The sequence below is a fragment of the Ascaphus truei genome, unplaced genomic scaffold (genome assembly GCF_040206685.1).
Source record: "Ascaphus truei isolate aAscTru1 unplaced genomic scaffold, aAscTru1.hap1 HAP1_SCAFFOLD_354, whole genome shotgun sequence".
Lineage (NCBI taxonomy): Eukaryota > Metazoa > Chordata > Amphibia > Anura > Ascaphidae > Ascaphus > Ascaphus truei.
This window is the reverse complement of record NW_027456552.1, coordinates 121,477-143,387: the sequence shown is the minus strand read 5'-3', so window position 1 is coordinate 143,387 and position 21,911 is coordinate 121,477. Positions and strand designations below refer to the sequence as shown.

Sequence of the window (21,911 nt, the reverse complement as noted above, 5' to 3'; positions counted from 1 at the left end):
CGGCAGAGTGTGACACTGACCCCACACCGTGCCAGGGCTCTGGCACAGACTGTGTCCCTCCATTAGGGGAGAGGCGTCAGAGTGTGACACTGACCCCACACCGTGCCAGGGCTCTGGCACAGACTGTGTCCCTCCATTAGGGGAGAGGCGTCAGAGTGTGACGCTCTGACCCCACACCGTGCCAGGGCTCTGGCACAGACTGTGGCCCTCCCTTAGGGGAGAGGCGGCAGAGTGTGACGCTCTGACCCCACACCGTGCCAGGGCTCTGGCACAGACTGTGGCCCTCCCTTAGGGGAGAGGCGGCAGAGAGTGACGCTCTGACCCCACACCGTGCCAGGGCTCTGGCACAGACTGTGGCCCTCCCTTAGGGGAGAGGCGGCAGAGAGTGACGATCTGACCCCACACCGTGCCAGGGCTCTGGCACAGACTGTGGCCCTCCCTTAGGGGAGAGGCGGCAGAGTGTGACGCTCTGACCCCACACCGTGCCAGGGCTCTGGCACAGACTGTGGCCCTCCCTTAGGGGAGAGGCGGCAGAGTGTGACGCTCTGACCCCACACCGTGCCAGGGCTCTGGCACAGACTGTGGCCCTCCCTTAGGGGAGAGGCGGCAGAGTGTGACGCTCTGACCCCACACCGTAACAGGGCTCTGGCACAGACTGTGGCCCTCCCTTAGGGGAGAGGCGGCAGAGTGTGACGCTCTGACCCCACACCGTAACAGGGCTCTGGCACAGACTGTGGCCCTCCCTTAGGGGAGAGACGGCAAAGTGTGACGCTCTGACCCCACACCGTGCCAGGGCTCTGGCACAGACTGTGGCCCTCCCTTAGGGGAGAGGTGGCAGAGTGTGACACTGACCCCACACCGTAACAGGGCTCTGGCACAGACTGTGGCCCTCCCTTAGGGGAGAGGCGGCAGAGTGTGACGATCTGACCCCACACCGTGCCAGGGCTCTGGCACAGAATGTGGCCCTCCCTTAGGGGAGAGGCGGCAGAGTGTGACGCTCTGACCCCACACCGTGCCTGGGCTCTGGCACAGACTGTGGCCCTCCCTTAGGGGAGAGGCGGCAGAGTGTGACGCTCTGACCCCACACCGTGCCAGGGCTCTGGCACAGAATGTGGCCCTCCCTTAGGGGAGAGGTGGCAGAGATTCCCCTGTCTCTATTAAGGAGTCAGGGAGCGACGTCCATGTTGTGGGCAACTTGAACATGTGCGGCTAGAGAACGGCCGCTATGATGGGCAGTCTGCCATGGAGGATGCCAATAAAGATTGCCTTGATTCAAAGAGCCTTCTTGCCTGAGCCTGGAGATATTCAGGGAGAAGCTGCACCCAGGGGTTCTCTTCCAGAGACTCTTCCCTGCTGTCGTGGGGACCTGGAAGGGATGGAGGCGCTGTACCAAAAGTGAGTACAATCTCAGCACTACCTCACGAGCCAGTCCTGATGAAATCCCCAATACCATCAAGCGGGAGACTCAGGAGTCCTGTAAGCCAGCAGGTGCACCACACGACATGACATGTAACTGGGGGCAGATTCCTCACATAGGGGCCCATATGAGATTAGGTAGGGGTTAAACTGTTACACTAGTGTAGATGTGCATGGGGTCTCCGGAGCAGAACCGCGTTGGTTTCAGGTCCGGGGACCCCGTGCTTCCCGAGATACAGGCCCCGTTATGGTGTGCCGGTATCCCTCTGCTTTTTTTACATCCCACGGTCACGTGATCAGGACATTTAAATGCAGGCGGATACCGGCACCCCATAACCGGGCCTGTGCAGTCGATTGGGAAGAGTTCCATCATGTAATGAGATTCATCGTGCGGTACAAAGATTATAACATCGCAACCAAGATTTGTACCCAGCTTCAAGAGTTCGTAAGAACTAAAGACTTCCAAACCAATTCTGCGACGGTAGAACGAAACGCGCAGTCCCGGCGGAGATAACGTTGTGGCGAGCGGCGCCACTAGCCAAAGACTGTTTTTGCGGCTTTGCTTTTGCACATCTCCCGCTCCTGGGAAATGGTGCTTAAAGACTCTATTTCTAAAGATTGCGGTCTGGAAGTAGAATATTCATTTTACCCGGTCCCAGTAAGTGTACTTTCATAATATTTTGTAAATCAAGCTGTGTATGTTCATTGTGTAAATAAATTACAATTTATTTTATCTCTCGCTTTGCTGAATCAAAGGATCCGGGTATTTTGGTGTTAAAAGCGTTGGTCTCCAGTTACACCAGGCAACTACCCCCACCCTTCACCCATTCATTTGTACAGTGGGTACATCATGCCCATATAATATGAGCATGATTAACCAATATACAAAGAAATGAGTAAGGATTAAAAAAAACACCACATAGCAAAATCAAATACAGCACATATAAAAATCAAACACAAGACATAACAAAATAAAACACATAGTAAAATAAAATACAGCACATCTCAAAATAAAACACATAGTAAAATAAAATACAGCACATAGCCAATTAAATCAATAACAAATGCCAATCAAACAATTGAATAGTACAGTGGGTACATGATGGACATTTTCAAGAGCCGCGATAAGCGTCGTAACCTGCTCGCGGCTACTAGAATTGCACGAGTTTATGAACGTTCCGGAAATCTTAGCGCCGCTCCCTATGCGTTTTGATTTTGAACAAAATTTTGGGGGGCGATTCAGGTCATTATCGCCCACCCCCTCGCCGTCACAGAGGCGCAATACCAACACTAGGTAACTACGAAACTGAGAGGCTACTTTAGTCAATCGGTAAAGATAAAAACTCTGCCCAGATTGAACCACCCGTGAATATGACTACAGAACCCGATGCCGGCGGTCACCCTAAACTCAGGGAAAAAAGGATCGTCCGTCACAGGGGAAAACTCGTGACCAAGCGGTCAGAAGAAAGACTGTACGTGAAAAAATTCCTCCTCGAGCGACTGAGGAGTTCTGAGCTCAAGTTCCTTCTGGTGGAGACACTAATAACATAGAGAAAGGGCTCCAATCCCAGCGGGACTGAGGGTTCTTGTTCTCCATCCACTCTCATTCGAGCTGAAGGGATATCTCGAGTGAGAGTGGAAGGATGGGCTTTGGCCGTGGTAAGCCCGAGCTTCCCACAAACAGGGGAGGTATGTAACAGGGACTTATTACTGTTTTAGAGAAAAGCTGCCTCAGATCTCTGAATCCAGCATGGAGCTGGTTAACTGCAGCCACTCAATTAGCCAGTCTCCACCTGGACTTATCAGAGCTCTGTGAAAGAGTGTCATGTGAGACACAGAAAAGAGATTTTCCTTAGCTCAGTTACAACAGTGCTGACAGAAGGAGAGGAAAGAGGTCTTGAGTGCACAGGAGACCTGTATATTGCAAGCAAGATACAAGGGGACCAGACCTCATTTCCTGGATACAAAGGACCCAGGAACTTGCCAGAGGCTGGACTTTCCAACACACCAAGAGACCTGGACACCACTGACCTGAATGGCCACCTGCTATTAGGTACCGCTGAGACTTTGGGGGTGTATACTGGTAAGGGGCTCCCCCCCCCCCCCCAGTCTTACAGTTAGAGACACAGGGATAGGTGTTTGTTATTTTATGTATATTTTTGTTTGATGTGTTGTTTAAAGGAACAGGCAATAAAGAGGTATGGAGTGTTATAGAGGGTAGATATATAAATGTCTCACCATTGCAGGAGTCAGCACATCGTCATACACTGCAAATAAGTCGAGGTTGTCATGGGATGGTCCTAGAGTATGATGAGAAACATACAGTATTTCTGATGGTGCAGCACAGCGACCATCTTATTTCTTCTCAATGGTATAAATAGATCTGATGTGTGTGTGTGTGATATTGTTACTGGTGGATTAACTAAATAAAAAGGGACGTCTCATTATTATGTGTGTCATGTGACTCTCACTTAATGCCTATCGACCGCCCCAACCATTATTGACACTCCCTTTCTCCTACTTACTCTCTACCTTTCTCCTACTGACTCTCTCCCTTTCTCCTACTGACTCTCCTCTTCATCTCTCGCCCCTTTTCTCTTTATCTCTTCCCCTCACCTTTCTCACACTCTCTCACAGGAAGTACGCATCTCTTGTATAGTAGGACAGCTCCAGATATTATCAATACGGTTCCCAGGACCGCCCCACAGATGATTCCAGCTATAACTTCAGCACAGTGATCGGGATGAGAGGATTCACTGTCAACTGTAAGAGAAGAAAGAACACACAGTGAGATATATATATATATAATCATAGATCTCTCCAGCCCATGTCTCCCCACTGCTGGATGCAGACTCCCCAATGATCTCCTAGGTCTTGCGGTTACAGCCTCTCTTCTCCATGTCAATCCCACACATTCCATATCCTCCCGAGCCAGTGCCTCCCCACTGCTGGATGAAGCCTCCCAAGTGATCTCCCGGGTCCTGCATTTACAGCCTCTCTTCTTCACGTCTCTCCCACAAATTCCCTCATCCCATCATCTCCAGCCCGTGTCTCCCCACTGCTGGATGAAGCCTCCCCAGTGATCTCCCAGGTCCTGCGGTTACAGCCTCTCTTCTTCACGTCTCTCCCACACATTCCCTCATCCCATCCTCCCCAGCCCGTGTCTCCCCACTGCTGGATGAAGCCTCCCCAGTGATCTCCCAGGTCCTGCGGTTACAGCCTGTCTTCTCCACGTCGCTCCCACACATTCCCTCATCCCACCCTCTCCAGCCCGTGTCTCCCCACTGCTGGATGAAGTCTCCCCAGTGATCTCCCAGGTCCTGCGGTTACAGCCTCTCTTCTTCACGTCTCTCACACAAATTCCCTCATCCCATCCTCCCCAGCCCGTGTCTCCCCACTGCTGGATGAAGCCTCCCCAGTGATCTCCCATGTCCTGCGGTTACAGCCTCTCTTCTTCACATCGCTCCCATGCATATTCTCATCCTATCAAGTCTGTCACAGTTGACCAAATATTTACATCTTTTTACCGGGATCATAACATTGAGCAAAACGAGTTGATGAAATAAATTGTGGTTTATTCACTTAAAATGGGCAAACACAATTTGGAACACAAAATACATAAGAAAGACGCACTTACTGGGGGTCTGGGCTACAAAATTAGACTTTCCTAGTTTAAATGAACGAAAAACCAAAGTCTTTAGATGACCGGGACTTGGCCCGAAATGTCCGGAAACTCAAATCGGCATGAAGTTCCTGACGCCGCCTCCTGTGGTGCTGAAACCCCTTGTCTGGGATTCGCTCCAAAAGTCCTGGAGGTAAAATCGGCAGCGATCCTAACCACGACCACCACGTTCATTTTGTAAACTTGGTCACAAAAAGCAGGACAGAAAATACTTCGACCTGAACTTTCTGAAGCCGGCTCGCTGCTATGTCACCGACAGCATCTTTTGGTACATTCAAATTTGCGGCTGATGTTCTGGGGCTTATAATGTGATCACCGGATTGGCTGGGGGATTCTTATAGTATTTCAGGTTCATTCATGAAATACTACAGCCAATCCGAGTGTGGGAAATTTCCTGCCAGCCAATCCGAGCGATGCCGGTCTTCTGAAGCCGGGCAAGCAGATCTTCTGAATCAGCCAAGGACAGGCACAAGCTTGCCACCTCTGCCACTTGGTATTCAGAAGCCACCTGCTGGTTTAGGCTCCTCACAGTCTGGTGGGGCAAATGGTAGTCCCAAGGACTTCCATTCATCTCAGGACGTGGGTACTCAATCCTAAACCTCCTGCCCAAATGTCCTTCACACCTCTGGCATCCTCTGTGGCTTTCATGTCCGATGTCTGAGTAGACACGCTGGCACCAGGCTGGTAGCCCACTGTCTCACTCAGAACATCGGTCCAGAAAGACCCAGCTCATAATAACATGCACAAGCATATATGTATTTTAAACACACTGTTTAATAAAATATACATTTGAGCTTTCCTAAAACTTCTGGTTATGGGGAATAGAATAAGAAATTGCACTTCAATCCTTATTAGCCGTATTCTCTACACACTATAGCTAGGCAGCCTTTAAAACTCCTTCAACCTTATCTATGATTGGAGCATCCCCAGAACCCCTATATTGGGTTCTGGGTGACCTGGGCATTAATTGGGCATCCCCCATTAACACAGGGACCTCTTGACAGTTCCAGGGACATCTCACATCCCAATGCCCCATTTATCTTTCAGGTCTGTGCTGAAGCAGGGAATCCTAGCGGTGAGTCACGCAAGCGTTTTCAAGGGGAGATTTTGCCGGAGTGATGTGCCTACATGTTTCCAGGAATCCGACCTGATTCCCAGGTACATTTTTGGGGTATTGTATTGAATGTCTTTATTTATAAAGCGCCATTAATGTACATAGCGTGTCACAGCAGTAATACATGTGGTAATCAAATAAATAACAGATAATATAAATAACAGATCATGGGAATAAGTGCTTTAGACATAAACGTAACATTAAGGAAGAGGAGACCCTGCCCCGAGGAGCTTACAGTCTAATTGGTAGGTAGGGAGAACGTACAGAGACAGTAGGAGGGAGTTCTGGTAAGTGCGTCTGCAGGGGGCCAAGCTTTATGTATCGTGTGTTCAGAAAATCCACAGTGCTATTCATATGCTTCTTTAAGCAAGTGTGTCTTAAGGTGGGTCTTAAAGGTGGATAGAGAGGGTGCTAGTCGGGTACTGAGGGGAAGGGCATTCCAGAGGTGTGGGGCAGTCAGTGAAAAAGGTTTAAGGCGGGAGAGGGCTTTAGATACAAAGGGGGTAGAAAGAAGACATCCTTGAGAAGAACGCAAGAGTCTGGATGGTGCATAACGAGAAATTAGGGATGAGATGTAAGGAGAGGCAGAGGAGTGTAAAGCTTTAAAAGTGAGGAGAAGAATGGAGTGTGAGATGCGGGATTTGATCGGAAGCCAGGAGAGGGATTTCATGAGGGGAGATCCAGCAATGTGGACCCCGACTATCTAGACACATTATGACAACACTTTCTTCGGAAAACACTCCTTGAAACTCATAGCCCCAATCTCTGCTCGCTGACACTCTCCCCCCCCCCCCCCGCCCCCCCCCCCCCCCCCCCCGCTCCCATCCCCAGCAATCTCTGCTCGCTGACACTCCTGGAAAGGTAAAACCACCAGACATTCTTTATTGTCACATAATTTTATACAATGCATGTACAGTCACTGGGCTCGAGAGCTTACACTCCTGAACCCCAATACATGGATCAGAGATAACCAAATGGGCGTAATCTTTATTAGTGACCCTGGTTACTCCCTCACCATCACACTAACGCTAACACCACCCTAACTCTTGTTACTAGTTTTAAATACTTGGGCTTATGGTTTGACCCCCATTTAACGTCCGGGATGCACATTAATACCCTGACATCCAAGACCTATACCAAACTAGGGGTACTTTACAGGAACAAATCCTCCCTAAGTCTCCTGGTCAGAAAGCGTATCGCACAGCAGATGCTAATGCCAATTATAGACTAATGGTAAAAAGTATATGGCTCAGCACCCCAAACCCACCTTAGCAAACTGGACAGCCTCTACAATTCAATATGCCATTTTGTTCTCCAATACAACTACAACATACAACAATACGAAAAGTTCAAAGAACTAGATTGGTCATCACTTGAGTCTAGGTGCAAAGTTCACCTTTCCTGTCTTGCCTTCAAATCTGACTCCAAAAGACTGTTCATGGTCCCAAGGATACAGCAAAGTATCTGGTTGCTCCTCCTTCTCTTACCGTGCACCCCAAAACTGGAACAGTCTACCGGAGACTCTCACATCCACCACCAGTTTAAGTTCTTTCAAAACAAAAGCTGTCTCACATTTTAATCTGGTCTGTAACTGTTACATACGCTCATAATATATATTATCTGTAACTGTTACATACGCCTATAATATATATATATATTATCTGTAACTGTTTCATACGCCTATAATATATATTACCTGTAACTGTTACATATGCCTATAATATATTACCTGTAACTGTTACATACGCCTATAATATATATTACCTGTAACTGTTACATACGCCCATAATATATATTATCTGTAACTGTTACATACGCCCATAATATATATTATCTGTAACTGTTACATACGCCCATAATATATATTATCTGTAACTGTTACATACGCCTATAATATATATTATCTGTAACTGTTACATACGCCTATAATATATATTATCTCTAACTGTGCATGCAATGTCTTGTATATAATGTATACCCTGTTCCTTTATGTAACTGAATTTGTAACCATGTATAATTTGTTTTACTCTGTGCCCAGGACATACTTGAAAACGAGAGGTAACTCTCACTGTATTACTTCCTGGTAAAATATTTTATAAATAAAACAAATAAATAAAACACCTCCCCCCTCGAGATGAAGGCTCTGTGGCAGTCGCCACGTCCGGTGGCTCCGCACGCCTGGCACTTGTTGAGGTTTTTGGCTCACTAGCGATGTCCTGTTGGCAGAGACCTCAGCATTACCGGGCTCGCTGCCTTTCTTGTGTTGAATGGTAAAGTCACATTCCTGCAATGCCAGAGTCCAGCGCAGGAACTTGCCATTCTCCCCGAAACCCTTTGTAGCCAACTTAACGGGTCGGGATCTGGGATCACTGTAAATGACCTGACGCACAGATAGGGCTGCAGTTTGCTCAGAGCCCAAACGATGGCCAGGCATTCTTTCTCTAAAGTGGCATAAGCCACTTCCCTGAGTAGCAGTTTCCTGCTCAGGTATACCACGGGATGTTCACCCCCTTCCTCGCCCACAGCCACTGAGAGCTGACCAGCCTGGCCAGTTGTCACCTTCCTAGACTTGGAGGAACTGAGCCTGCGGAGGGCTTTGAATAGTAAGTGGGCAAGATGGCAGTTTGTGCACATACCCTCTCACTTTTCTGAAGCCATAGCTGCCAGATTTCACAAACCTGGCAAAGTGTGTGGGTGGCTAGAGATGAAATTCCCACGCCGCGGGTTGGCCGTAATGCTGTGGGACTGACTTTGCAAAAGTTATAAAAACGTTAGTAGCCAGCCCAGAGAGCAGATTCTAGATTGCTAAACAGATCCCCAGAGGAGAGATTCCCCAGAGATTGGACAGTCTTTTGGCAGGGCCTGTCCAAGCTTCAAAGACGAACTGGCATCCCATGACCGTCCTGCTGGACTTGAGGATCTGGTAACTCTCTGCATCCGCATGGACCAGCGACTTCAGGAAAGAAGAATGGAGAGAGGCAAACATGCCCGAGGTACACAACCTTCTTCTTTTCAGGCTACAGGATCAGTGTTTCCCACAACACTTACTCTAGATGAGCCCATGCAGCTAGGAGGGACCAGCCTTACACCAAGCGAGAGGAAACGTAGAAGGCGTGCGGGTTTGTGTCTATACTGAAGCCACAACGGACACCTAGTGGCTAACTGTCCACTGAGGCCGGGAAATGCCGCAGCCCAGTGAGAGTCAGGATGATCACGCTGGGCACCACAGCCTTACCCCCTCCTCAACTTTCTACAAGGATCTATCTAAAGGAGTATTTTATGCCAGGTCCGAAGGCGGTGGCGGGAATTGCGGTTACAGCATCAGACAAGATACAACTGCCGGCAGTGTATGAGGACTTCCGCGATGTGTTCGACAATCGTCAGGCAGAGGAACTTCCACAACATCGAGCGTATGATCGTCCAATTGACTTTTTGTATGGCGCCATTCCTCCTAGGGGTGGATCTTACCCGCTGTCCGTTCCCGAAACCCAGGCCATGAGGTAATATATCCACGAGAACCTCCAGACTGGGTTCATTCGAAAGTCCTCGTCACCCGCAGGGGCAGGATTCTTTTTTTGTCGGACTCTTTATAGATTACCGTGGTCTCAACAAACTCACCATAAAGAATCGCTATCCCCTTCCGCTGATAGCTGAACTTTCTGATAAACTTCAAGGAGCTACCATAATCACGAAATTAGATCTCAGAGGTGCCTACAACCTGGTCAGGATCCGTCAAGGAGATGAATGGAAGACGGTCTTCAACACTCGCGATGGACATTATGAGTACCGGGTCATGCCGTTTGGGCTCTGCAACGCGCCGGCGGTCTTCCAAGACTTTGTAAATGACATCTTCAGGCACCTACTGGACCATCATGTGATCGTATATCTGGACGACATCATAATTTTTTCCAGATTCACTCAAGAACATACAGGTCACGTCAAGCAAGTCTTGCAGCGTTTAAGAGAGAACCACCTTTTTCGCAAAGATAGAGAATTGTCACTTTCACCAGAAGTCTACCTCCTTTCTCGGCTACTGTATATTATCTCAGATACCGGCCTCGCTATGGACCCCATCAAGGTTAAAGCTGTCATAGAGTGACCGTGCCCTCTGTGCCTCAAGGCAATCCAGAGATTTCTTGGCTTCGCCAACTACAACCGGAGATTCATTCAGGACTATTCTTCGGTAGTACTGTAGCACCTATTACGGCGTTGACCAAGAAAGGAGCTGACCCAACGAATTGGCCTGCTGAGGCTCTCCAGGTTTTTGAGAGGATAAAAAGAACATTTGCGTCGGCACCCATCCTGGTACATCCAGACCCTGCTCTACCATTTACTCTTGAGGTTGACGCCTCCGACATAGGAGCAGCAGCTACTGTATACTCTCCCAGAGAAAGAACCCACAAGTCCGACTATCCCTGTGCGTATTTATCAAAAAAAAATCTTCCGCCCAAAGGAACTATGACATAGGGAATCGCGAACTCCTCGCGATCAAGATGGCTCTGGAGGAGTAGATGGAACAGAGATTCCGGTCACCATATTGACGGACCACAAAAACTTATTGTACATTGAGGGAGCACGTCGGCTTGGGTCTCGGCAGGCAAGGTGGGGCATGATTTCTGTTGGCAGCCCTGCTGGGGGAGAAGGTAGAGAGAGAATGGGAAGAGGTAGAATGTATAATACAGCATCAATGGTGACACTAATAGATAAATATCATAATATTCATTTTTAGTAATGTTATTTGTTGTATTAATAATTTTTTTTATGTCCCGGTTTTTCATTTTCAAAATCTGGTCACCCTAGTACAAGGGATTCATAACAATGGGGCAAAGAAACCACTGACCCCCTGCTCCTAACTGGGGGTATCCCGGGGCGGCCATATATACAGTATATCCATAATACCAGCACAAGCAAAGGATTCTGGGAGAGATACTCAGGGAGGGAGAGGTCACACATTACTCACCATATACAGGCAGGTACACTGTGTATTGTAGCTGACCTTTATCCGTCTGTATCTGCGCGGTGTAATTACCCCGGTCTGAGGTAACGAGGTCAGAGATCTGTAACGACCCGTCTGGGAGCGGTGACGCCCGGGAGAAGTACTGTGGCCCCGGTCTCTCTATGTTAGAACCCGGGAGATAGCCGAGGATTAGGTTCACTGAGTCCGGCCCTGACCCTTTATACCAGACGACGTATTTTACTGTCCCAGTGACCCCGGTGACCTTCAGGGTGACAGACTGTCCGACTGCCGGACTCTCAGGGATCAGCTGAATAATGAATTCACTGGTCACCTCCATCCACAGACTGAGGAGAACTGCAAGAGAGACAGGAGCGTGAGGAGCGCGGGCACCGCTCTAATACAGAGAGCGCAGGCACCGCTCTAATACAGGGAGCGCAGGCACCTCTCTAATACAGGGAGCGCAGGCACCTCTAATACAGAGAGCGCAGGCACCTCTCTAATACAGGGAGCGCAGGCACCGCTCTAATACAGGGAGCGCAGGCACCGCTCTAATACAGGGAGCGCAGGCACCGCTCTAATACAGGGAGCGCAGGCACCGCTCTAATACAGGGAGCGCAGGCACCTCTCTAATACAGGGAGAGCAGGCACCTCTCTAATACAGGGAGCGCAGGCACCTCTCTAATACAGGGAGCGCAGGCACCGCTCTAATACAGGGAGCGCAGGCACCGCTCTAATACAGGGAGCGCAGGCACCGCTCTAATACAGGGAGCGCAGGCACCGCTCTAATACAGGGAGCGCAGGCACCTCTCTAATACAGAGAGCGCAGGCACCGCTCTAATACAGGGAGCGCAGGCACCGCTCTAATACAGGGAGCGCAGGCACCGCTCTAATACAGGGAGCGCAGGCACCGCTCTAATACAGGGAGCGCAGGCACCTCTAATACAGGGAGCGCAGACACCTCTCTAATACAGAGAGCGCAGGCACCGCTCTAATACAGGGAGCGCAGGCACCGCTCTAATACAGGGAGCGCAGGCACCGCTCTAATACAGGGAGCGCAGGCACCGCTCTAATACAGGGAGCGCAGGCACCTCTAATACAGAGAGCGCAGACACCTCTCTAATACAGAGAGCGCAGGCACCGCTCTAATACAGGGAGCGCAGGCACCGCTCTAATACAGAGAGCGCAGGCACCGCTCTAATACAGGGAGCGCAGGCACCGCTCTAATACAGGGAGCGCAGGCACCGCTCTAATACAGGGAGCGCAGGCACCGCTCTAATACAGGGAGCGCAGGCACCGCTCTAATACAGGGAGCGCAGGCACCGCTCTAATACAGGGAGCGCAGGCACCGCTCTAATACAGGGAGCGCAGGCACCTCTCTAATACAGAGAGCGCAGGCACCGCTCTAATACAGGGAGCGCAGGCACCGCTCTAATACAGGGAGCGCAGGCACCGCTCTAATACAGGGAGCGCAGGCACCGCTCTAATACAGGGAGCGCAGGCACCGCTCTAATACAGGGAGCGCAGGCACCGCTCTAATACAGGGAGCGCAGGCACCGCTCTAATACAGGGAGCGCAGGCACCTCTCTAATACAGGGAGCGCAGGCACCTCTCTAATACAGGGAGCGCAGGCACCTCTCTAATACAGGGAGCGCAGGCACCTCTCTAATACAGAGAGCGCAGGCACCTCTCTAATACAGGGAGCGCAGGCGCCACTCTAATACAGAGAGCGCAGGCACGTCTCTAATACAGGGAGTGCAGGCATCTCTCTAATACAGGGAGCGCGGGCACCTCTCTAATACAGGGAGCGCAGGCACCTCTCTAATACAGAGAGCGCAGGCACCTCTCTAATACAGGGAGTGCAGGCATCTCTCTAATACAGGGAGCGCAGGCATCTCTCTAATACAGGGAGCGCAGGTATCTCTCTAATACAGGGAGTTTCTCCAACCTTACGCCCGATGAGCATCAAGCATTGAAGTCACTGCATGACAATACAAATATCATCATAAGAGCGGCCGACAAAGGGGGAGGTATAGTGGGGGTAAAGTGGGGGTATAATGGAGGTATAGTGGAGGTATAGTGGAGGTATAGTGGAGGTGTAGTGGAGGTATAGTGGGGGTATAGTGGAGGTATAGTGGAGGTATAGTGGAGGTATAGTGGGGTTATAGTGGAGGTATAGTGGGGGTATAGTGGAGGTGTAGTGGAGGTATAGTGGAGGTATAGTTGGGGTATAGTGGGGATATAGTGGAGGTATAGTGGGGTTATAGTGGAGGTATAGTGGAGGTATAGTGGAGGTATAGTGGGGGTATAGTGGAGGTATAGTGGAGGTATAGTGGAGATATAGTGGAGGTATAGTGGAGGTATAGTGGAGGTATAGTAGAGGTATAGTGGAGGTATAGTGGAGGTATAGTGGAGGTATAGTGGAGGTATAGTGGAGGTATAGTGGAGGTATAGTGGAGGTATAGTGGAGATATAGTGGAGGTATAGTAGAGGTATAGTGGAGGTATAGTGGAGGTATAGTGGAGGTATAGTGGAGGTATAGTGGAGATATAGTGGAGGTATAGTGGAGGTATAGTGGAGGTATAGTGGAGGTATAAGAGGGGTATAGTGGAGGTATAGTGGAGGTATAGTGGAGGTATAGTGGTTATGGACTATGGGCAATACCAGACTGAGGTCATGAGGCAGCTCAATGTAGTTCAACGCTACAAACTGCTGAAGGGTGACCCTGCCCTTGGCTATAAGAGGAAGATCGACAATGTCATCCAGTTAGGAATCGACAATCGCTGGATTACAGAGGATACGGGGACACTTCTACAACAGGAGTTTCCAATTACCCCGGTCCTCTATATACTACCAAAGGTGCACAAATCACTTACCGCGCCTCCTAGCAGACCGATCATCTCGGCCAGGGGCTTGTTGTGTCACCCTATTTCGCAATATGCTGATTTCTACCTTCAACCACTCGTAGCCAAAATGGGGAGCTACCTCAAGGACACCACAGATTTTATTAATCGATTTATGGTTGTTAGTCTTAATTTACAGGATGTCTTGCTCGTAACCATGGATCTTTCGAGCTTGTACATTAACATTGCCCATTCAGAGGGGATGGAGGCCATAGAGGACTGTAACAGGGGAGTTACCCCTGTTCAGGTAATGTGCCTGTAATCCAGCAGTGTGGTGGTTAACTGCTGGTAGTGAATTATCCAACACCACCTGCCTGATTAGCTCCTAAGAAAAGCCTGTCTTTTGAGACAGGAAGGGAGATTGTCCCTGAATCTCACACAACTTGTGAGACTGAGCATGGTGACACTTGTCTTGAGCCTGCCAGAAGAAATGGCAGTGCTGCTTTCAAGACACAGGGAAACTTCTAAACCTGAATGCTGACAAACCCGGAGAAAAAGGTAGCAACCAGGGACAGAGAAGATTTTCCCTCCAAGCCACAAGGAACAGACTTTTATTACAAGACTTTTTATATCTGTTCATTTCATGCTATGTGTTTGGGGCTGGGAGACATGCTTATCTAAAGGGAGTTGTGGACTGTCTAGGTTTCACTAGAAATACTACCAAGTGAATAGAAGCTTTGTTTGACCCCTTGTTTGGATGGTTTCCTGATGTTAAGGAAACAGGCGCAATAAAAGCCTTATTTATTTTCACCATAACCAGTCTCTCTTGCATACCTCTGTGAGCGTCCGCCTACATATGGTCATCAGATGTAGGACGAGAGGGGGTTCTTGAAGTTGGAAGGAACCGGAGTTTGGCTGTGAATTTTTTTTGTGCTTTTTGCCTACAAACAGTCTGAGCAACTTAAACAAAAAAACCTCATGCAGCAGAGACCAGAGTTAAAGTGATACGCAGCCATGCAAGAAACTTACACTGCACTGAAACTTACAAAGCCATAGTCAGGGTTCAAGAAGTGAGTTAGCCCTTAAAAAGGGATAGGCGTTTGTTGTTTTCAAATGTTTAGCTGAAGCAGTGAATACAGATGGTGACCCATGAGCGGTACTGATTCTGCAAGTAAAGGCTGCCACACCACATAGGACTACCAGTTGTGAATGGAGTATATGCAGACAACTGTGAAAATTGATGCAAGGCTGTGCTGAAGCAGGGGCATTTTCAGTAAACAAGTGCTGAGGGTAAAATTGCCTACTAGAAAAAAGGAATTGCTGAGCTGTGTAAAAGGTATCCCAAAGTGTGAAGAGTGAATGTCATAATACCCAAAGTTGAGACTGAACTCAAGCAGAAAACCACATTATTTGGCTGAAGCAGAGAGATTGGACCTAGCAAGTAAATGGTGTAAAGCAAACAGAAGTTTTTACCTAGCAACTGCACATCCAGCATACCTAATGAGAGATTAAACCTAGCAAGTAAATGGTGTAAAGCAAATAGAAGTTTTTACCTAGCAACTGCACATCTTGTATACCTGATAAGAGAAAATGTATGCACAGTACTGCTGATATTGTAAAACTTATCCAAGAAAAATTAAAAAAAAGTCTTCAGAGATGCCTGTGAGAGCTATGACCTTACAAGCAAAATATGCCCACCTGTAAGACAACCACAATTGGGGGTTCTAGCAGATACTGTGTGCGCGCGTCTCTGTGTGTCACTGTGTGTGCGCGTCTCTGTGTGTATATATGGCTGTGTGCGCATGTCACTGTGTGTCACTGTGTGCGCGCGTCTCTGTGTATATCTATGGCTGTGTACGCATGTCACTGTGTGTCACTGTGTGCGCGCGTCTCTGTGTATATCTATGGCTGTGTACGCATGTCACTATGTGTCACTGTGTGCGCGCGTCTCTGTGTGTCTGTGTATTTATGGCTATGTGCGCATGTCACTGTGTGTCTGTGTATTTATGGCTATGTGCGCATGTCACTGTGTGTCTGTGTGTATCTATGGCTGTGTGTCCATGATAATAAACTGGAGTGGACAGGTGAGACTGTGTGTGTCACTAGGTACAGGCGGAGGCTGTGTGTGTGTGTGTCACTGCGTGCTACCAGGAAAGTGTGTGTGTAACTGTGTGTCTGTGTGTATCTATCACTGTGAGCGTGTCACTGTGTGTCTGTGTGTACCTATCACTGTGTGCGTGTCACTGTGTGTCTGTGTAACTATAACTGTGTGTCTGTGTGTATATATCACTGTTATGGGAGAGGGTCTTTGGCCCGGTATTAAATGGGTTACACCCCATTTGGCCACCCCCTGCTCTCACGTGGGAGGCAAGGGGTTAACTGGACTTCGGTCCAGTAATGTGTTCTTACCCTGCTTCAACACCCAAATGTGTATTCCCCTTTAAATATGTATTGTTCCCATTCCAGTGTCTGCACCAACACATACACTGGGATCTATGCGGGAGGGAAAGGGTTAATGTTAATTCAGTGTTTATAGCTCCATTTTGCAGCTCTCCATAGGTCGCCATTGCAGCCCAATGCAACCTTATGGAGATTCCAGCAATTTGGGCCTATTTCGGTAGAAGACCTGCAGTTGGCGCCCGAGAGGAGGAGCGGCGGTTCCCCATTGTAAGTCAATGGAGCCATTCATTTCAATGGGGATTCCTCGACGCCGACCTCCAGGAACGGGTTGGCAGCCATCCAAATCGCAGACCGCAAGAGCAGAAACAATGTCTAAAAGAGAGCTTTGATAACACTGAGTTCAAGTTCAAATACAATTGGCGTGGGAAACTTAGGTTCTAGAGCATCCAGAAATAAAATTCTTTTTGCGCCTAGATCCTAGGAACCCCCACACGCGCCCACAACCAAGTCCGAAGATTAAGGACCCCCGTAAAGGGGCGCGCTCGCCACGAGGTTCGCACCATTGAATCCTATGGCGGCGCCAGGCCCATGCAATTCCTATAGCGGCACCGCCCATTGATTCCAATGGGGGAAAGCCGCGTGGCTTTAAAACGGCTAAGTCCGAAAGGGTAAAAAGTGTAAGCCTATATCTCCGGTTCTGTGAGGACCAGAGGGCTGGGATTTTGGTCGCATGTAGTCACTCTTCCGGCATGACTGCATGGCCATTTCCAGCCCTCTCCGATCGACTAGACGGAGTAAAGGCAAATGTTAAGATTGTGAATTTGGCGGAGTTGCTCCATTGAAAGCCTATGGCGGCAGAGCGCATTGACTTCAACGGCGGAGTTGCTCCATTGAAAGCCTATAGCGGTGGAGCCCGTTGATTTCAATGGGAGAGTGAAAAGCAGAGATTTATTTTAGCTATAGCGGAGAATCCTGCATTAAAGTTAATAGGGGATTTTAACTTGTTTTTGGTATCTCTGGTTATGGTGGTCGTGGTAGGCTGAAACTTGGTCACTTTGGCAAAGGTCTTCCGGCATGAGGACCTGGCAAGTTTCAGCCCGCTCAGACCCACAGAACAGAATATTATAATATGTGTATATATTAAAGCATGTATTGTATTTTGGGTCTGGGAGAAAAACCCAGAGTCCATATGGTATGTTAATGCTCAGGGGGGAAGACAAGTGGTCTACAATAAACCCCTGATCAAAGGCTCCCCCACCCTGCTTGTGTATGCTATCACAAAGGAAAGCAGGACGTGGATACTTGATGATAAGTGTTTTATGTTTCACACCTCGAGACAAAGGGTTTCCTGGCCAAACCCGACTTTCAGACGCCAGTCTTGTGGGAGGGGGGCTCGGGAATTAAGCCCCTGATTAGAAGAATATCCGCCCAGTGGGCAGGTATTACGTTGCCCCTCAAGTGAGGTGGCAAGGAGGGATTGGGTGCAGATAATTGTTCTCCAAAGACTTGCATTCAATGCCAGGGTATAGGAGTGAAACTCCATATAAACGAGTGTAAGCTCTATGCCTAGTGTGTTTCGTGTCTTCGTTTTTACCAACAACTTGTTGTCTGATTGCTGGATGAATTGCTAATCCTGTACCTTATTACTTCATCACCCCAACCCCTAAGTAGGTTCTTGTATGTTATTTGTATCATCTTGTGTGTCCACCTTTTTCAAGGAATAAACTATATTTATTATTTCTAAGTCGTGTTCAATTCAACCCAGATATTTTGGTGTATATTATACCCTGTTACTAGCTACCGTGACAATCACTATGTGCGTGTGTCTGTGTGTATCTATCACTGTGTGCGCGTGTCACTGTGTATGTGATGGAATCTATCAATGTTTGCGCGTGTCACTGTGTGTCTGTGTGTTTCTATCACTGTGTGTGCGTGTCTCTGTGTGTATCTATCACTGTGTGCGTGTCACTGTGTCTGTGTGTAACTATCACTGTGTGCCTGTGTATCTATCACTATGGGCGTGTCACTGTGTGTCTGTGTGTATCTATCACTGTGTTCGCGTGTCAGTGTGTATCTGTGACTGTGTATCTATTACTGTGTGTCCATGATAATAAACTGGAGTGGAAAGGTGAGACTGTGTGTGTCACTAGGTACAGAGGGAGGCTGTGTGTGTCATAGTGACACTGTGTTTGTGTCACTGTGTGCTACCAGGGAAGTGTGTGTGTCACTGTGTGTGTGTGTGTCACTGTGTGTGTCACTGTGTGTTTGTGTGTCACAGTGACATTGTGTGTGTTACTGTGTGTGTGTGAGTCACTGCATGTGTGTGTCACAATGTGCACAGAGGGGTCTCCCCCGAGGTTACCTGCCAGCACACAGACCCTCAGACGGGGGTCCCTGGGTGGGGTGTCTCTCCGGCAGAGCATCGCGCTGTGTCTGCTGCAGAGTGTTGTGCGTTTGTGTGATTGAGGAAGTGCCCATGTGGTGTCACAATGTGTTATTATTAACTCTTCCTCTCTGTGTCACGCGAAGGGGCTCCCCTTTTAACCCCTCATGTCCTGCACTGTCACCAAACCCCCGAGTACCCCTTTTCCTCCCGCAGTAACAGACACTATACGTGTTTATATTGTGTTGTATTGTATGTCTTTATTTATATAGCGCCATTAATGTACACAGCGCTTCACAGCAGTAATACATGTGGTAATCAAATAAATAACAGATAATATAAATAACAGTTCATGGGAATAAGTGCTTCAGCCATAAGAGTAACATTAAGGAAGAGGAGTCCGTGCCCCGAGGAGCTTACAGTCTAATTGGTAGGTGGGGAGAACGTACAGAGACAGTAGGAGGGAGTTCTGGTAAGTGCGTCTGCAGGGGGCCAAGCTTTATGTATCATGTGTTGAGAATATCCACAGTGCTATTCATATGCTTCTTTACACAGGTGTGTCTTAAGGTGGGTCTTAAAGGTGGATAGAGAGGGTGCTAGTCGGGTACTGAGGGGAAGGGCATTCCAGAGGTGTGGGGCAGTCAGTGAGAAAGGTTTAAGGCGGGAGAGGGCTTTAGATACAAAGGGGGTAGAGAGAAGACATCCTTGAGCAGAACGTAAGAGTCTGGATGGTGCATAACGGGAAATTAGGGCTGAGATATAAGGAGGGGCAGAAGAGTGTAAAGCTTTAAAAGTGAGGAGAAGAATGGAGTGTGAGATGCGGGATTTGATCGGAAGCCAGGAGAGGGATTTCATGAGGGGAGATGCTGAGACAGATCTAGGAAAGAGTAGAGTGATTCTGGCAGCAGCGTTAAGGATAGATTGTAGGGGAGACAGGTGAGAGGCAGGAAGGCCGGACAGCAGGTGGTTACAGTAATCAAGACGGGAGAGAATGAGGGCCTGAGTCAGAGTTTTAGCAGTCGAGCAACAGAGGAAAGGGCTTATCTTTGTTATATTGCGGAGGAAAAAGCGACAGGTTTTAGAAATGTTTTGAATGTGAGGGGCGAATGTGAGAGAGCAGTCGAGTGTGACCCCTAGGCAGCGTGCTTGGGCTACTGGGTGAATGATCGTAGTTCCAACAGTAATGTGGAAGGCGGTAGTAGGGCCAGGTTTGGGAGGAAGTATGAGGAGCTCTGTTTTAGCCATGTTGAGTTTAAGGCGGCGGAGGGCCATCCAGGATGATATAGCAGAGAGACATTCAGAAACTTTGGTTTGTACAGCAGGTGTAAGGTCGGGTGTTGAAAAGTATATTTGTGTGTCGTCAGCATAGAGGTGATAATTAAACCCAAAAGATGTTATTAGGTCACCTAGAGAGAGTGTGTACAGAGAAAAGAGAAGAGGTCCCAGGACAGAGCCCTTGGGTACCCCCACAGAGAGATCAATAGAGGAGGAGGAGGTGTTAGCAGAAGAGACACTGAAAGTACGATGGGAGAGGTAGGATGAGATCCAGGATAGAGCTTTGTTCCGAATACCAAGAGTATGGAGAATGTGAAGGAGAAGAGGGTGGTCCACTGTGTCAAATGCTGCAGAGAGGTCGAGTAATATGAGCAGAGTGTAATGACCTCTGTCTATGGCAGCATGGAGGTTGTCAGTTATTTTAGTGAGGGCTGTTTCCGTGGAGTGAGCAGTGCGGCAGCCAGATTGTAGACGGTCTAGGAGAGAATAGGTGTTGAGAAAATGGAGCATGTGAGAGAATACAAGACGTTCAAGGAGTTTTGAGGCAAAAGGCAGGAGGGAGACAGGTCCCGATAGTTAGAAAGACAGGGTCAAGCTTTCTGTTTTTGAGTAATGGTATGACTGTTGCATGTTTGAAGGAGGATGGAAAGGTTCCAGAGCAGATGGAGGAGTTAAAAATGTGTGTGAGCGTAGGGATTATAGTAGGAGCAAGAGGTTTTAGGAGATGGGAGGGAATGGGGTCAAGAGGGCAAGTGGTAGAGGGAGAGGAGGTGATCAACAGCGACACATCCTCCTCTGAGACAGTGGAAAAAGAGTCAAGGAAGGCATGAGGAGAGTTAGGAAGAGGTGTTGGATGGAAGGAAGAAACAGAGGGGATGTTCTGATGTATGGATTCCACCTTTTCCTTAAAATAGTCAGCATAGTCCTGAGCAGAGATGGAGGAAGGAGAGGCAGCTGAGGGTGGTTTGAGTAGAGTATCAAAGACAGAGAACAGTCGGCGTGGCTTAGACTTGTGCATGTTGATTAGTGAAGAAAAGTAGGCTTGTTTAGCTTGTGAGAGGGCAGAGTTGAAACATGATAGCATAATTTTGTAGTGAAGGAAGTCTGCGAGAGTATGAGATTTCCTCCAGAGGCGATCAGAGGAACGAGTGGAGGAACGCAGCATGCGCGTGTGGGAATTTAACCAGGGTCTAGGGTTAAAAGGGCGAGTGCGGCAGAGAGAAAGCGGGCATGTAGATCAAGAGAGGAGGACAAGACAGAGTTGTAGTTCCTGACCAGGTTGTCAGGGTCTGTAGCAGAGCTTAGAGAAGAGAGAGAGGAGCGTAAAGTGGACTCAAAGTCAGGTAAGTGAATAGAGCGCAGGTTTCTGCAGAACCGGGGGGGTAGATGGAGGTGGAGAAGCGAGATAGAGAGAATGAGATGAGATGATGGTCAGAGAGAGGAAAAGGGGAAATGGAGAAATCGGAGAGAGAGAAGTTCTTAGTGAAAACCAGGTCTAAGTAGTGGCCATCCTTGTGGGTGCTGGCTGCAGTCCACTGTTGAAGGCCAAAAGAAGAGGTTAGAGAAAGAAAGCGGGAAGCCCAAGTGAGAGAGGGGTCATCAATGTGGCAATTGAAGTCCCCAAGGAGAAGAACAGGGGAGTCTGAGGAGAGAAAGAAAGAGAGCCAGGATTCAAAGTGAGAGAGAAAGGCAGAAGGGGGATGAGTAGAGGTAGGTGGGCGATAGATGACCGCCAAATGGACAGGGAGAGGAGAGAAAATCTGGACAGTGTGAGCCTCAAAGGAGGGAAAAGCAAGAGATGGAGGAATAGGAAGGGTTCGGTAACGGCAGAGAGAGGAGAGCAG

General features: G+C 48.6%; 1 protein-coding gene across 4 annotated transcripts in view; it reads right to left on the bottom strand.

Moving 5' to 3' along the window:
- Positions 1 to 21,911, bottom strand: part of LOC142483677 (pregnancy-specific glycoprotein 22-like) — a 223,071-nt gene that overhangs the window by 158,933 nt on the left and 42,227 nt on the right. For 2 of the 4 annotated variants that reach the window (XM_075583692.1, XM_075583690.1), the window contains exons 3-5: positions 11,173 to 11,523; positions 4,033 to 4,179; positions 3,655 to 3,716 (exon numbers count right to left, since the gene is read on the bottom strand). In XM_075583692.1, the coding sequence (XP_075439807.1) occupies positions 3,655 to 3,716; positions 4,033 to 4,179; positions 11,173 to 11,523 (560 nt within the window). The remainder of the gene's footprint in view (positions 1 to 3,654; positions 3,717 to 4,032; positions 4,180 to 11,172; positions 11,524 to 21,911) is intronic. The other 2 variants (XM_075583689.1, XM_075583693.1) reach the window with 1 other exon arrangement.